Raw genomic sequence first — 18280 nt, forward strand, 5'->3', positions numbered from 1 at the left:
TTATAGGCCAATCGTCGGGTTGTAGATCTTTTTGAAGACTTGCGTGATGGTCACAATTTGCTTTCTCTCTTGGAGGTGCTATCTGGCGAACACCTGGTAAGTGTTATCTTTTGTATTGTTTTTTTTTTTTAAGTTTGTCGATTTTTATGAATGAAATTTAATTTTTTCATTTTCTTTTCTTTTTCTTTTTTTTTTTAATTTTTAGCCAAGAGAAAAGGGTAAAATGCGCTTCCATATGCTCCAAAATGCTCAAATGGCACTCGACTTTCTAAGATTTAAAAAAATTAAATTGGTCAATATACGCGCAGAAGATATTGTTGATGGCAACCCTAAGTTAACTCTTGGTTTAATCTGGACAATAATTTTACACTTCCAGGTGAGTTTTTTTTTTGTACTGTTGTCTTATAATATGCGGGTAAAAGGGTTAAATTATTTTGAGATTAGCATCTGTTAATGATGAAAATGATAATAGTTTGTCAGTCTAGCGGTATGTAATGGTTATAAAAATAACTTCCTATTAAAGAAACAGACTTAGAGAAAAGACGCAGAAAAAAGGAAACACAAATTCATTTGTCAGTATTATTTAACAATCACCTAGAAATAGAAAACATTTTAAGAGGAGTTCGGTGTTTTACAAAAATAGGGGCCAAACACATAATCTGTGTGCAAAACTAAGATATCCGGAACAAAATAGTAAGATCAGTTCGATATTCTTGCTTAACTTTTATACATGTATGCCCCCTAATTTATTTAACACGGCTCCAAAAATCGATACATTAGGTACAGGTAGTTTTTAAGTGCTTTACTTTAAAAATTTTAAAAAAATCTTAAGCCATTGAAAAATTACCGTCAATGTCATGAAAACAACGAAATTGCAGGTTGTTTTTTAACTGGGTAAACATTGTTAAAAAAAAATTAAAATAATTGGTTTTGACATTTTTTTTTTGAGGATATCTCAGAAACCTGACGTGATAGGGTAAAATTGACTTCGAATCTTCAGCGACCCAAAAACATATTCGCACATCCAGATTTTTTGAGGTTATCTTGAAAACCTGACGTGATAGGGTAAAACGCACTTCGGATTCCGTTTCAGTGACAAAAACTATATGACAAACATAGTCGCAACCCCAGGTCAGAACTTTTTTGTTGTTGTGTGGCTGTGTAATAAACAATACATTTTTGGTGCTATTGATTTTGGTGAATGAAGATCTATAAAGAAAACAGCATCCCTAAAGTGCAAACAAAATAACGGTATATCCCGCCAATCTTGCCTGTGACAGTTTTCCATTTTCAAGTTTAAAGATTTCTAACAATGCTCTGAACCGAATAAAAAGCCAATCGAATGAAATCAATACGAACAACAGAACGATGAGATTACAAGATTTTCAAATATTTTAAGTTTTAAAAGGCAAATAAATAGATTGGAAATAGGAGCATTGTTTTTATTTTTTTTAGTTTAGGTAAATATTTATTTCGTATGTACGAAGCTTTTGTGTAACAAGTATTTGCGATTTGCTTTTAATACTTACGTTTTAACAGAACAAACTTTTATTTATACATTCTTAATTTTTTTTGCCACTACCTTATTCACGGGAGAAATTATTTTAAAAAAGTAGCTTTGAAATATTCATTTTTAGAACCTACTATCTTACAATTTTTAAGAGTCCATCTGAGGGTCAATTAGGATATTCCTAATTTGATTTGGGTCTAAAAGCATTTTATTTGAGAGTTGTTCAGCTGGAATCTATTCTCTCATCTTTTTTGACATTAGCATGTGTTTACTATTGCAATTAAGCCCTTTATCTTCTTTAAAAATTTTCAAAAATACGACTCACAATCTTCGAAAATATATTTAATACTAATTTCCATATCTGAGATAAGTACATTGTGCATATGTATTAGGGTCGTAAAAAATATCAATTGAAACAAAAAATGTATTTGAAATTAAAAGAAATATGCAACTGGAAAAAATTGAATTAAAAAAAATTTGTATTGCAACTGAAAAATATTTGCATTGAAAATAAAAATATTTTGCATTAAAAAAAAATTTTATTGCAAATAAAAAATTTTCTGCATTAAAAAAAAAATTAATGCAAAATGTGTGCATTTAATATTTTTTTTTTAATGTTCGTCGAATTTCTTACAATTTTGGCTTTTTGGCCATATGTACATTAGGTTCAATATTATAGTTAAAATAGCTTATTTATGGTCAAATAGTCAAAATTGTAAGAAATTCGACGAATATTAAAAAAAAAATATTTAATGCATACATTTTGCATTGATTTTTTTTTTTTTTTCAATTTAGAAAAATTTTTATTTGCATTAAAAAATGTTTTAATGCAAAATGTTTTTATTTGCAATAAATATTTTTTTTTTTAAATATATTATTCATATATTTTTCAGTTGCAATAAAAAATGTACTTTAATGATTTTTTTTTTCATTTCCAATAAATATTTTTATTTCAATGAAATTTTTTTTTTTATTTCCAATAAATATTTTTTTTTAATTTGTAATGGAAAAAAATGCATTAGGTACAACAAATTATTTTTTACAATCCTGGTATGTGTGTAAAAATATTGTCATATGGTTTAGGGCTCATATCTATTAACACTTTTATTTTCAAACAAGTGTTGCCAATAAAAAATAAACCATACTTTGCATTAAAATACAAAATTTATCAGCCTTGTTCTATTTTAGTTTGTTTGTAAAAAGAAAAAACTATTTGCACAAGACACGCAATGGCTCCAATAATCTCAATCTAACAACAAAAGTTATAATATTTCTAATTTATGTGACAATTTGACTGACACACGTTCGTTGAATCAATAATATGCAAAACTTATGAATTAATTCACCTTACAACAAAAATTACTGTCTAACGAAAATGGTAGAAAAAAAATTAAAATTTGCGACCATATGGTTGAATATCATGATTGTGATCTAATACAATTCTAACACAAAAAAAATGTACCTACTAATAAGCTGACAAATAACTATTCAAAAAGTAATGGTTTTTCAAGGGCAAACATTTATTTCGATGTTGAAATGAAAATAAAAAGGGTTTTCTAATCATCATTTACTATAATTTGTTTAAACATATGTTCAATTGAATATAGAAGAAAATCAAAATTTCAATAGCCCAAAGTAAAATAACCTGACCCAGAATATTTTCTATCTAATTAAAACTAGCTTGCAAATTTTTTGTTAAACGCCTACAACTCATTTGCATTATAATGCCTTGTATCTTTATTTAAACTCAACTCTTTAAGCTAAAATACGAGTTTTTATCCATTGATTGAATGAATATTATAAAAATAAAAATAGCGGAGGATTTACTTCTAGGCATACAACAGCCAACACTTAACCAACAACCTACTCATAAAATACCAATCGTTACAAAATAAACACGCAAAATACAACCCACCATAGCTTGTCACAAATTCGGTATAGGCATTGAAAGAGAGAACTATATCTAATAACCTACACATAATGCAAACATTAAGTTATATATTTAGTTAAGGCAATGATTATTAATTTTTACAACACCACACAATTTATTATTGGTTTGGCACTCCTGCCATTTAAAGAATAGGAAATCACCGTTTACATGGAATGGAATTTTTTTTGTTTTTTGTTGGTTGGTGGCTTTTGTAAATTGTTAACTTGTTGACAGATTAAGCGCGTTTTTGTTTTTATTTTTAATTGAAGCCTTAAATTAAAACAGTAGTTTTTTGGGGCGTGTTTTAACATAAAATTGACGAAGGAGTTCATGTCTGGAGGCATGTTGTGAAAGGGAAGTGGGTTTATTTAATATAATTACAGTTGAATGACGTTAAGTGTTAAATGTTTTATGGCCAAATACATTTTTCTTAAACTTTTTTTTTTCTTTAGCAACTTAAGTCTAAATGTTTGTAGCGGTATAACATAATTTTTAATTATCGATATTGCTGTCATGTTTGATAACGTTAGAGCCATTTTCGTTGTTTTTATCCGTTTGCGCTGATCCCTATAGAGGCTTATACGTTTTCGGATTTTTTTCGAAGTTAGTAATCATAAATTGAGGCTATGAGTACAATAGGTAGTGGCGTAACCCACTTTTTTTCAAAAATTAGTTTTTCATAAAAATGGGTATCTTCTTAATAATTTATCTATTTTAATACAAAAATAGATTAAAGCAGCTAGCTAAACTTAAAACTAGACGGCACTTAAAAAAATATTGTTTTAAAAAACCCTGTTTCTTAAATCTCTCGTAGCTCAAAACTGAATTTTATGGTTTACGCCACTATTTCATTCATAAAATTTACGAATAGTATGGTGATTCATACAGCTGACAACTTGCATTAAATTTGTCACTCATCTGTAATGTTCTTTTACTTTAATTCTGATTGGAGTTTAGTTTTGTTTTTGAACAGCTGTCAAAACTTAGATTCGTTCCACAAACTGAGAATTTCTACCATTTCAGGTGCATTAAAATGAAGTTTGAAGTTGCAAAAATTCACAGTTCAGGAACAAAGCTGAAGCAGCCATAAGCAAGTTCATTTTGTTATGGCGGCTTATCATTAAAAAAATGGCAGTGCATTTGTAAGACGAAAAGTACAATGGAAAATTCTTTCAAAAAACTGACAAGTTGTCATTCGTTAAAAATACGGAATTTCGCCTTACCACTAGCCTATCTCACTGTTGAAATAAGTGTCATAAACTGCACCGACATTTTTTAAGTGGATTCCACTTATTTTAAGCAGAAATCGTATTGTTTCAAGGGGTTATATCTATATCTAGTTGTAAGTACGATAAATTGTGCTTTTTCGTGAATTTTTTGTGGAGAGGATTTCTATTAAATAAATACATACAACAAATGTACATATAGCGAATTTAATGTATTTTAAGAATTCGCGATGTATTTACAAAAATATTGAGTTCCGTTATTTTTGTAAAAGAGGACTTCCACAAAAAGGTGTCGGGCGGTGAGTAAGATATCTCTGATCCAAATTGTTTAAAATAAGAAAAACAAAAAGGTTCGTTTTTAGAATAGATGAATACAGGTAATGAACGAAGGAATATTAAAAATTTTGGTTTTTGACAAAACGGCGACTTCCTAAAAAAAAAAATCGTTTTTTTACCAAGAAAATTTACACTTTAAAGTGGCATAAAAAATCGAATTATTGTCAGAAAAATTATTCCTTCGTTCTAAGAAGATCGTGTGAAAATTTTAAGCCGATCGGTCCAGTTTTAGGAGAAATTTTCCTCACCGGCTTTGAAAACACCGTTTCGAGAAAAACGCGTTCAAAGTCTTCACAAATGCGCTTATAACTCCGAAACTAATTACCGTATCAATGTGAAATTTGCGGTAAACATTCTTATGTATAAATGTAGATGTACATTAAAAATATGCAAAAAATTTTTTTGATTTTTTTTCAAAATTACAACTAGATATAACGCCTTAAAACGGTGTGATGTAGTGTGGGAATGATCTTATTTTTTTCTCCGTGTATGGATGTTCACTGTTAATGTGTGCATTTTTTTTTACTAAAAAATAACTTATGACTTTTATAAACTGGCAGATTTCGCAACACAAAAATCTTTGATTTTTTTTTTACTCTACCATTCTTAAAAATTGCAAAATGTCACGTTCATTGTTTTTGTACAAGGAAACGAGATCTGTTCGCATATTTGTTTGACTGACTCCCTTTTTATTGACGGCTTTAAATTTAATGGAGAGTGAATAAATTGTGCCTTAATGTCAAAATAAGTTTAAAAATTGGTATCAGATTTGTAGATTGTTTTTATTACCCAGCTGTTTTTTTTTTTTAAATATAAGTTCATATCTTGATTTATATCATTGAGTGTTTGGAAAACCGCCAAACAGATTATGATAAGATTAGCTTTATGAAGATAATACAAGATTTATTTTTCTTCATGTTTAAGACACATTTATACAGAGGTACGTTTTAAATTTTAAAATAAATTAGTACTCCGTTCACCAGGGATGAGTGCGAATTGTTAAAAAGGAGACTAAACAATAAGCAAACTGAAATAAAACCCTCAATGTTGCATCCAAAACTGACCGCTCAACTATTTTCAATATTTTTCCCATTGGAAGAACTACAGTATTTTACAGCAAATTTGGAGCTGTTCATACTACTGAAATTTTTCATTCTCAAAACAGTCATTAAGTCAGTGCACCTGCACATGTGAATGGGAATAAGGTTAATTTACCTGAAAAAATTATGAATGAAATCACATAAACTTTCAACACTTGTTTTTATGAATCATGATCTTTATGTTTTTGTTTGCGTTTTAACAATCAAGTCATGTTATACACGCGCAAACGTTTGGAAAATAACTTTAAAATAACAAAAAAATTAAGTTGGACGTGAACTGCATATAATTAAAATTGGTGATTGATTGAATTAGCTATAAGAGTTGTTAAGATTTATATTTCAACAAAAGTTGTACAAAAGTGCAAAAAACTTATAAATCAAAAACTAGCCAAAAATTTATTTGGGAACAAATATTAGTTTAACATAATTTATAGTTCACAAGAAATGTTGAGTCAAACTTGTGCTTAAATATTATTACTCATATGAATAAATGGGTCATGGAGAAGTTCAAGAAAGTGTTTCGTATTAAAAAATGAATGATTGATGAAATAAATCTTATAGTTTTGACCTCTTTTTTAATGTAGATATGCTTAATTTTTGGCAAAACAAGGCTTATGTAGCATGCTTCATAAATTTTAGAAACTATTTCCTCATATTTCATTTTGTTTCCAACTTAAAATTAATGTAATGATTTTAGGGCGTCGCTTTTAGGCGTCTTTCGATACAATTTCACTAGGTCTTCTTCTTGAGGTAGGTTTTTTTATTTCAAATCTTTCATAAACCACATAAAATACTTATGTACATGTACATTAAGGCATTACATGAGCAATTTTATAGTATTAAGTCATATTTTACAAGTTTATTAGTCCGGTCAATTTAGACATCCGAGGTTACATTAATTCCCAGCAAGCTGAAAGTTGGTAGGATTGTTGGAAACACCATCATAAATTAAATCTAAAAAGTCCTCATCGATCCGAGGTGTGGAAAAAAATTTACGGGGGGTCAAAGGTCACAAAAACTGGTTTTTCACGATTTTCAGCAAAACGGTAAGTCTTATCAAAAAAATTTCAATGCAAGAATTGTAGACCAGATTATTATATATAAAAAGTGTCATGACACTTTTTTTCCTAAGACCCACCGTTTCTTAGGTATAACGATTCAAAAAATTGAAGTTGAGTCGAAATCGTCATAATCAGGCCTATTCTGAAAAAAATCTCCCAACTGAAAAGTTCCTAAAATTTCATTATTTTTTAGCTTGGATTTCGTTCTTCAATGGTTAAGAATATAGGGAAAGCAAAAAAAAATGGAAATTTTCACCATTTTTCCGATAGGGGCCCTTCTCCCGAAACCATTTCCTTGAGAATTTTTGTTTAGAATAGGTCTGAATATATACAGGGTGTACGATAGAGAATGGACAGCCCTAAAACGGTTGATAGCTACACTTATGACTGTTCTAATAACAGATAGAAAAAAGTTCTATCGCAACCAGTTCATAAAATATTGGCTTTTTTTCGTTCAGTGTATTTTAAATTTTATCATTTTATGTTTTCGTTCACTACAACCACGAATGAATGAATTTTATTTATTTCTTTTTTTTTATCATTTTCTACAATAATTGTATGAGTACATAAACGCTTTAAAAACTGCATTGCTATTGCACATTTTCGTAAAAAAAATTTTGAAATCTATTTTTTGATGCAAAATGTAAAAAAAGTATTTTATGAAAAATTTTAAACACCTGTGGTATAAAATAAATCCATAGAAACCTAGGTGGCCAACTTTCTTAAAAATATTCCCCTTAAACGAGAATGTTTTTAAGAAAGTTGGCCACCTAGGTTTCTATGGATTTATTTTATACCACAGGTGTTTAAAATTTTTCATAAAATACTTTTTTTACATTTTGCATCAAAAAATAGATTTCAAAATTTTTTTTACGAAAATGTGCAATAGCAATGCAGTTTTTAAAGCGTTTATGTACTCATACAATTATTGTAGAAAATGATAAAAAAAAAGAAATAAATAAAATTCATTCATTCGTGGTTGTAGTGAACGAAAACATAAGATGATAAAATTTAAAATACACTGAACGAAAAAAAGCCAATATTTTATGAACTGGTTGCGATAGAACTTTTTTCTATCTGTTTTTAGAACAGTCATAAGTGTAGCTATCAACCGTTTTAGGGCTGTCCATTCTCTATCGTACACCCTGTATATATTCAGACCTATTCTAAACAAAAATTCTCAAGGAAATGGTTTCGGGAGAAGGGCCCCTATCGGAAAAATGGTGAAAATTTCCATTTTTTTTTGCTTTCCCCATATTTTTAACCATTGAAGAACGAAATCCAAGATAAAAAATAATCAAATTTTAGGAACTATTCAGTTGGGAGATTTTTTTCAGAATAGACCTGATTATGACGATTTCGACTCAACTTCAATTTTTTGAATCGTTATACCTGAGAAACGGTGGGTCTTAGGAAAAAAAGTGTCATGACACTTTTTATATATAATAATCTGGTCTACAATTTTTGCATTGAAATTTTTTTGATAAGACTTACCGTTTTGCTGAAAATCGTGAAAAACCAGTTTTTGTGACCTTTGACCCCCCGTAAATTTTTTTCCACACCTCGGATCGATGAGGACTTTTTAGATTTAATTTATGATGGTGTTTCCAACAATCCTACCAACTTTCAGCTTGCTGGGAATTAATGTAACCTCACCCCCTTATTTTAGTCTAATTTGACCGGACTATATCTTGTGTCTTAATATTGTATTTCGACTTTCTTACGCAAACACACAATTTCCAAGAATATTCTCCAAACTAATAAACAAAACAAAAACAAACTAATCCAGGAAGAAGTTATGCTTAAGACAATATATCGTTATTTCGTGGAAAAAATAAAATGTAGATATAGTTCAAGAAGTGCGATCATGATCATTCTCTTACGTTAATCAATGTCAAAAAGTTAAAAAAAAATTAATTTTCTCCATGAAAAAAGGTTTAGGTCAAATATTGCATAAATTAGTTGATCTCTAAATAATCAACGAAACAATATTATGTGTTACTTATTTCATTAGGTTTTAGTGTATTGTGATTGACTGACAGCTGTCAAACAAACTATTCAATTTTTTTTAACTTTGTTCGTTGTTAAGTCAGAGCAGATAACGGAAACGCGTCATAATTCACCTTTTGGAATTCTACCTGTTGATCGCGTCGTAGAAAATCATTGATTTTGACAGAAAATTCCAGAACAGACTCACTGAACAAAGCTGTTAATATCTTGCCAAAAATATTAATTCATAATTTAAACGTGGGCGTTCAACTTTATTAAAAAAAAACCTGTACCCACTGAAAACATCTATGTGGGTAATAATGAAGACATAAAATTGCCATTGGAAAAGAATGTTCAGACTCAAATAGTTTTTTCATTTGTAACTCTAACTCTTCGACTATTATTTCCCTTGGCAAGCAATTTAGTTAAAATAAAGGCAAGAAAAAGAACTATAACCAACATATAAAAGCAGATGGTCAATTCAACAACTTGCGCGGCGGCTGGCTGCTGCTGCTGCTGTTGCTGCGGTATGACATCAGACGCATAAACAAAAGACTTCACACAATATGGCTACCAAAAAAAGACAAACCAAACTAACAAAAAAAGAAAAATAAAAAAAAAAATAAAGAAAAACTTGTTCCCCCGTTTATGACACTGACAATCGTCGTCATATGCCGTTGTTGTCGTCGTTAAATCCGCGCTTAAAAAAAATATATATATATATTTTTTGTATCTACTCGTGTACTTAAGCCAAAGCGTTGTTTATTAAATATGCATTAATTAAGTTGGAAACGAAACAAATACAACAAAATAATTTAAAATAGTAACAAAAAGCTTATTCTAGCTCTGTTCGTTATCGTCATCTTCATCAACACATCATCATATTAAGGTTAACACACAAACATTGACAATTCAGAGACAGCCACAGCACTAATCTGCTTTACTTGTCAACTCAGTGTGTGTCGCCAGTGTAACGTCAGTGTAGCGTAATAACTCTTTTTTTAGACATCTGATACCATAACAATACAAAACAGCATTGTTGTTGTTGTTCGTTTTTTGTTTTTCTTCTTGTTGTTATTGTAACAGGTACTCCCACCACCTGCCGCTCTGTTTGGTGCATGCCTACTGTATTCAAGGGTTGGATTTGCAGATATAAACAAATAAAGTAATTTCTTGAGATATTATGTATCCATTATCGTGTTTATATTAAACCAGGAAAGAAAACAAACAGAACTTTTTTATAACCAATAAATGTCAAAACTGCATTCTGACGGTTTTTAATATTAAGAGGTCAATTCTTTAAATTATCTTGTTGACGTTTGTGACATTTTTGACGTCGTTACTATCAAAATATGGTAACCTTAGAAAATAAGTTTTCTACATAAATTTGCAATTTCAACATTTTCTTATTTTCCACAAAATTTAATTTTAAAACAGGTTAAAGTAGTTTTATTTGTTTCTATTAAGTAATTAAACAGATCCAAAATATTATTGATTTTTTGGCTCTGTTCATTGTAATAGATTTTTTAGAAGACAAACAGAGTTGGTTCTGTTCGTTCACTTTTTTATAAAACCAGTCAAATCTGTTTGTTTACTGTTTAATTTCTAAAAGATGTTTTAAAATTTCTTATTTTTATAGGAAATTGTACAATTTCGAAAAAAAAAAATGCTAAAATTAAACAATCTACTCAGGCCAAACATGAATATCAGCGAATATAGTAATGAAAACTGCGAGGCGCCTAAGAAAACTCAGGTTTTCTCTTAACTCAAATCCATCCGTGACAATAACATATGAAAACTGAGTTGGTGGTGAGTTAAAACACAAAATGCCAAAAGCCCACATCATAGTGTTTGTATTGTGCAAAGGTGGTTAATTTATAATATATAAAATAAAAGATAGTTGTAGGTAGTAGTAGCAAAATTCACCTGACCGATACGATTAGATTTAAAATATAATTAAGGGCATTCTCTTTGCTTTTTTTAACTTGAGACTGGAAGTAGCCTAACAAAAGCTTTATAACTTTTAAGTGGAAAGTCCATGCGCAATGGAATTTATAACTCTTTATTTTTTTTTTTATTTTATAATTTTCCAAAAGAGCCAAGCCGGCTAGAGTATGATGTTGATGGTAATATTATTTTTTTTGTTACCGCCACCACACTATTTCTTTTTTTGTATTTAGTTGTTGTTTCTATACTCCACCGACGAATGAATGAACTCGACACAACACACAACACACAACAACAACGAGAACGACACACCTGGTAGACTTTAAGCGAATTCAAAGTTCCGATCATATGTTAGTCGTCGTTGGTGAGACGCCGAGAATACGTTCCGTTTCTCCTAGTTAATCTGGGTGTCGTTTGTTTTTTGTATTTTTGTTTTATTTATTTATTAATTAATTTAAAAATTTTTCGAATTCGCTTATTGGCGACTATTATCCGATTTTATCTTGTAAATTAAATGGTTCTATAGACAAAGATATATTCCTTTAAAATCCATCGAATGTAATTTAAAGTGCTCTGGAAAAGCCAGATGTGGGAAAGATAAGTTTCCTATATTGAATCTGCACTGTCACTGGATGATTCTGTTCTGTTGGTTGTTCGAAAGTGCTTAAAGGTCCCTCGCCCCTATCTCAACCTGACACAATATTGTGGATGGCATTTAGTTTTTTTTGCCCGTTTCGAAGTTTACGCTTGAAAACACTTGATTAATGGTTGGAAAATTCATTTGAAAACTTGTTCTCCATGGAGGAGAATTAATGGTGTTTTTTTTTTTTTTTATCTTCATAGATATATCAAAATTGTGTTCGAACATACCTATTCGTGTGAATGATAATTAAAAAATTTATGAAAAATAAATTCGCATGTGTGTGAAATTAAGTGAATGGTGGTCATTCTTATCTTGAGGTCAAGAATTTGATAAAATACGAGTAAAATAGAAAAACAAAACCCTAATCAATAATAATAAACTGATATCGAATAAATTCGTAATTCGATTTCGAATGTTTTGTTACTAATAACATTCTTTCGAACATAGATCATTTTGGTTAGTTTTCTTGTATAAATTTGTTTCCGCTAAGTTGGAGCCAAGTTATACATAAATAACCTAAACAATAGATCATCATTCTTAATCTAAATAAGCCAAGCTAAGAAGTTTTAAAGACGTATCCGGTCGGACAGAGTTCATTGCGGTTCAAATACTAGAAACAGAAAACAGAGAGACTCATTAATTTGTTTCTTTTTATTCATGAAGCGACATCAAACCGAACCATAATTGGCATCCACCACGGTATATAGAAAAATTAGACAAGAGAATATTTACGGAATTGACACGCAAAACGATTGCGCGCGGTGTGGTTTGTTGGAATTATTATAAAAATTGAGTAGAGGAACAGAACTTGACGGTGCACATTTTATATCACAAATAAGGTTTGTTCCTTTTTTATGCAAATTCTGAAAAGTTCTGTTTGGGAAATACAACAAAATTTTAAAAAAATGTACAAAATTGATGATGAATTTCGACCCGGAGGTGGTCGAGTTTTTATGCGAGCAACTCAAGAAAATTCCGAACAACGAAGTTCAAGTGCCGGAAGTACATCAATAAGAAAATCAAGCCTTCGCAAAGGACCTGCGATTACAACGAACATTGACGATAGAAATATTCGTTTCAAACATGAAGTTAAACACGAAAAAACAATTGAAGCTGTTATCCGAGATTATCCGGATGTTGGTGCTGGCAATGGAACTGGATCAAAAAATTATCCACCTCCTTCGTCAAGTTCATCAATTGATCGAACTTTAGTTTTGAAGAATTTCAATAATGGAGCTGATCGTTTTCCTGGTGATATACCAAATGTTGGGAGTGATGTTAATTCTTTTCATTCGATTAAGAAAAATAAACGAATGTCAACGGAAGTATTGGGATCGAGTATGGAAAGAACAAAGTTGTCACAACGTGCTCCTGATGGACATCGACGAATAACAACGCATATTGTTAGAAAAGTGACAACATTAAGTCGAGCTGAGGAAAAGGAACAAGCTCAGAATTTGTTACATTCGTCGGGAAAGAGTGTTAAAACTACTGAAATTGGATACTATAATGCACCGCAAGCAATTGAACCGAAGCGTCCAAAGGTATTTTGTCTAATTTAACGAAAAAGGATTAAGTCAGATTTTTTTTTTTATAATTTTGGAACTTCATGAACTTTGCCAAATTCTGTATCACATACATTTATGTTCATTATTAGGTTCATTTAGCTAAGTCAACTTAAGGTTAAACAAAAAAATAAAGGCCCACATTTTTATAACAAACAAAACTGATAACTGAAAACAAGTAGTAGTAGAATGTAGTAATGTGAATATGTCTTAAATTTGCAAATGGCGTCAAATGTCAAACTTTGAAAATGTATTTTATAGACATATAAGAATCCGTCAATTTGTGGGGGTGTTTATTGAGTAAGATAAAAATTATAGTATTACCAATGTAGGCGTTAAGTTAAAAAAAAGGTTGCCTGTTTTTTAATTTCTGTAAATGTGTTCGACTTCTCAAGACTCTTACGATCTACTTTCGTAGATTTTATCTGAGCAATTGAAATAAGATATTTAAGAAATACTTTGTGTTCTGTTGCACTGTGCTTTTACGAAGTGTCAAAATATTAGAGAGATGGTCTCTTTTTTTTTTTTTTTTTAATTTGACAGTTGCTGTAATTTCAAAAAAGTAGACGAACACACCTTATCATTTAAAAAAAAATTCTCTCTTGGTATCTCGTTGGCGCTGAATCGATTTTGATAAAATCGATTCATCGATTTGAAGAAGGCATACAACAAAATTATTCAGAGAATATTTTGTGACAAAATCTTACACGGAGAAAAAAGGGCACATTAAAATAAAATGATGTAGACCTTTAATTCCACTACCTTAAAACAACACAATGTCCGCTAAAAATAAGTGGATTCCGCTTAAACTCTGTTGAATTTGAAAGGTGAACTACATTTCATTTTAATGTGAATTTTCATCTTAAAAAAACCGACAAAAATAAAAAATTTAGAATAATTATTATAGTCATACTTTAGCTTTAGGTGTAGTTTATCATACTTATTTCCAACAGTGAGATAGGCTGAAGCCACTTGCCTAGTGACCCAACAGTTGTAGGTTCGATCCCCAGTGGCTGCCAATTTTTTAATTAAAAACCATTTGGTAATCCCCTTAGTTTAATGTGGAATTCACTTGTTTTTATTTGGTCTTTTTTCTCCGTGTAGAATCATGTTTAATGCATTTCATGTTTCTTCTGTGTTACAGAAAAATAATCGCTTAGTTTTAATTTTAAGATATGACAAAAAAATTGAATTAAATGTATAAACATTTCTACAAATCATTTGATCGATTAGATATTTATAAAAAAAGTTTGAAATATTATGGTACATACATTTCTAACATTATTTTTTCAAAATGCATTTTTTATTAAATTTCTTTATCTTTAATTTCAATTTAATAATGTCGCTTCAAAGTACCTGTCATTACTCAAATCGATCAATGGTAATCAGTTTCTGTTTCCTTTTTTTTAAGTTCTGATGTGAACTTTGATCAAATAAATTGCACACAGCTGTTTGTTTATCAAAGTTTTCAGCTGAGAATAACAAGGTCGTATAATTTTAAAGAAATAAAGTCAACGTAAAAGTATATTATTCTTAACTGAAACAATTACTCAAAAATGTATTCCGTTTATTTTCATATGATTTTCTATATGTAAATATTTATATTTACTCCCAATTCCAAATTGGCGGTTTAACAAGTTCAACTGAAACTTTTTAAACTTTTCAAGAACAAATTTTTTAAGAGAAAGAAACATTGTGCAAAAGTACCAAAACGCTTTGAAAACAGAAAATTGATACTATTTCAATGTAAACAATAGAAAAGCGTCGTTTAACATTTTAAACTTCCAACTTTTATACTTTTAGTGTGAAACTAGGGGTTGTTAAAATATAAACAGATTTCTTAGCAAAGGTGTCGGTTGTGGCGATTAAAAATTTACATATTTAAACCAGTAATTTATGATATTTTGAGCACAAATGCCAAAATAATCGATAGAAAATCATACAAGAATTCTTTGGCAAAGAAAATTTGTACCTATTGATAAGTGTTGCAATGGCAAGAAACATCATAAGTTTTCGATTTAATTTTTTGTATCCATAATTTTTTAAACTTGAAAAATTGGTTTAGACGATCTAGGGAACCAAGATTTTGATCTCATACTCAAACTCAATGTAAAGAAATTCTATATTTATAAGATTAAAAAAATATCAAATTGCTCTGAGTTGTCATTTAGAAACAAACGCTACATTACGAGTATGTCTGCATGTTGAAAGTGAACAAAATAAAATATTATACAATATTTAATCCGCCAGTATAGAGTTCATATGTAAGATGATACTTTGTCAGAAGTGAAATCACTTTATCATACCAAAAGACCTATATGATAAAGAGCAAGCATACAACTATCTAAAAAATTAACGTTATTCGGACCCAGAATTATTTCTCCTAAGTACATTTATACCAATTTTTCGAACTATCCGACATACTTTCACCTCTCATTAAGGAGAATTTATATTTCTTCTCAAATAAATTCTTGGGAAGAAATTTGCAAGGGTGGGTTAACTTTTGGTTCTTTAAAAAGGTACCCACAACAAAAATGTACCGATTATAACTAAATTCAGTTTCATACAGAGAAAAAAATTTCCCATTTACCAATTTAATCAAAATTTTTGTTTAACTCATTTCAATTAAACAATTTGCACTTGAAAAGCGATGCAAAAAAAAAAAAAACAACTGACCATTTTCTCTACGATACTCAGGTTGTTGCTGTCTTCATTCTAATTTTCCAATACTAATAGTGCGAATGGCTTCATTACTGAACTAAACGTACGTTATTATGCATAAATCCAGTACTTTAAAAAGTCTTTAGAACAAGTTTCATTTTAATATCAAAAGTCAAACCGCATCAAAAAGTAGGTATTTTGACCAGATTTGAAAGCATTTTTATTTCACCACATAATGACATCATCATCATAACCATTATAATGCCTTTAAGACACACTTATAACAATATATTCATTTAACCATGTTAAATTGTACTCCCTTTTATTGGACCACACAACATACAAATTGACCACTTCCCTCTAGGCTAGAATCGACTATAAAAATACGCGTGAAATTATGCCGCAAGGACACACAAGAACTACATAAATATCATACACTCTCCAACTCCATCAATCTTTTTGCAATTACCTGTTTTAAACTCTTTTGATACCCAGCTTCATTGTTCTTCTACTGTGTCGTCTACTCCATCAGAGAAGAAAATGGAAATAAATCAATAAAAATGCGTTCATTGTGTATTTCGAAATGAAAAAAAAAAAACAATAATTACGTATTGTGTAGGCTGGCTAAGACTCGATTCGGTTGCAATCAATGATGTGAATGTGAAATAGCTACCACATGTTCCTCATTTATGGAAGGTTTTGTTTTTGGATAGGAATTTCAAATGACGTCAACTTGGTTGATTTCATACAAAAGATGGTTAAGAACTAAAGAAAAAACAAAAAAAAAAAACTTCAAGGCAGTGAAACTGTCTGAAAGATATCGCAATTACTCTTGTCCACCAATTTGACGCCATTAAGTAGGAAGAATCAAGGTTGATAAACTGGAACAATCGTTAAAAAACGACACGTAGGGGTATCATTTTTATGTCTATAAACAGTTGAATCGAAGGTGAACTTCAAATGTAGGCGGATCTAGATGAAATAAATAATAAACTAATAATATTTAAACAATTTAGAAAACATTTGCAATAACAATTTTTATTTATTTTAGATCTCCGATATCGTTGTTGGGAAAGAGGATAACGTATCTGCTAGAGAAGCTCTATTAAGATGGGCGCGACGTTCAACAGCACGGTATCCAGGCGTTCGAGTAAATGATTTTACTGGCTCGTGGCGTGATGGGCTGGCGTTCTCTGCCTTGGTGCACCGGAATCGGCCGGATCTGCTTGACTGGCGAAAAGCACGAACCGACCGACCAAGGGAACGTCTCGAATCCGCATTCAGTATTGTCGAAAAGGAATATGGTGTTACACGTCTGCTTGATCCTGAAGGTAATTTTTGTATACCCCAACTCTCCATCAAACAAATTTACTAAAATTTTAAACCATTTTTAGATGTTGACACAAACGAACCTGATGAAAAGTCTCTGATCACGTACATATCTTCATTGTACGATGTATTCCCAGAGCCACCATCAATTCATCCACTTTTCGACATGGAATCACAGCGCCGAGTCCACGAATACCGTGACTTGGCCCAACAATTCATCTATTGGTGCCGCGAGAAGACTGCCTACTTGCAGGAGCGTTCGTTCCCCTCCACTCTAATCGAAATGAAACGTTTGCTAAGCGATCTAAATCGTTTCCGCACCGACGAAGTTGCCCCACGAAAGCGTGAAAAGACAAAATTAGTTCAAATCTACAAAGAATTGGAACGTTATTTCGAAAGTATTGGTGAGATAGAAGTTGAACCGGAATTGAGACCGGACTCTATTGAAAAAGTATGGTATCGCTTGCAAACTGCCTTAGCCGATCGTGATCATATATTACAACAAGAAGTTGAACGATTGGAACGTCTGCAAAGACTTGGCGATAAAGTTCAGCGTGAAATCAAACATGTTGATATGAAGTTGACAGATTTGGAAACTCGAATTAGCGAAGAAAGTCGCCGCATTGAGAGATTACATCCAGTCGATGCAAAGAATATTGTTGAAGCCCTAGAAACGGAAATTCGACATTTGGAAGAACCAATTCAAGATATGAATCAAGATTGTTTGGTTTTGAAAGAGGGTCGGTATCCACAAGTGGCTGATTTGCATAAGAAAGTTCAGAAATTACACCAACGATGGTCGCAGTTGCGTTCAACGTTCCATTCCACTTTGGTTCAGAAGTTATCTGGACTAAAGTATCCCGTCCATGAAACAACTGTGACGCGTCAAACGCGTATGGTTGTTGAATCTAGACAAATAGACACAAATCCCTACTTCCGAGACCTGCAAGAATATACTGAATGGTGCCAAAATAAGTTGGTAA

The 18280-nt window shown here is 30.7% G+C and overlaps 1 protein-coding gene across 50 annotated transcripts in view; it reads left to right on the forward strand.

Annotated features, from left to right (window-relative positions):
- Positions 1-18280, forward strand: part of LOC129918675 (dystonin) — a 195978-nt gene that overhangs the window by 107639 nt on the left and 70059 nt on the right. For 41 of the 50 annotated variants that reach the window (XM_055999327.1, XM_055999329.1, XM_055999330.1 and 38 more), the window contains 4 exons: positions 7-96; positions 206-376; positions 17020-17299; positions 17363-18276. In XM_055999327.1, coding sequence (XP_055855302.1) covers positions 7-96; positions 206-376; positions 17020-17299; positions 17363-18276 — 1455 coding nt within the window. Of the gene's footprint in view, positions 1-6; positions 97-205; positions 377-11961; positions 13287-17019; positions 17300-17362; positions 18277-18280 lie in introns of those variants that run through there. The other 9 variants (XM_055999334.1, XM_055999343.1, XM_055999345.1 and 6 more) reach the window with 5 other exon arrangements.

Source organism: Episyrphus balteatus, chromosome 4 (genome assembly GCF_945859705.1).
Source record: "Episyrphus balteatus chromosome 4, idEpiBalt1.1, whole genome shotgun sequence".
Taxonomy (NCBI): Eukaryota; Metazoa; Arthropoda; class Insecta; order Diptera; family Syrphidae; genus Episyrphus; species Episyrphus balteatus.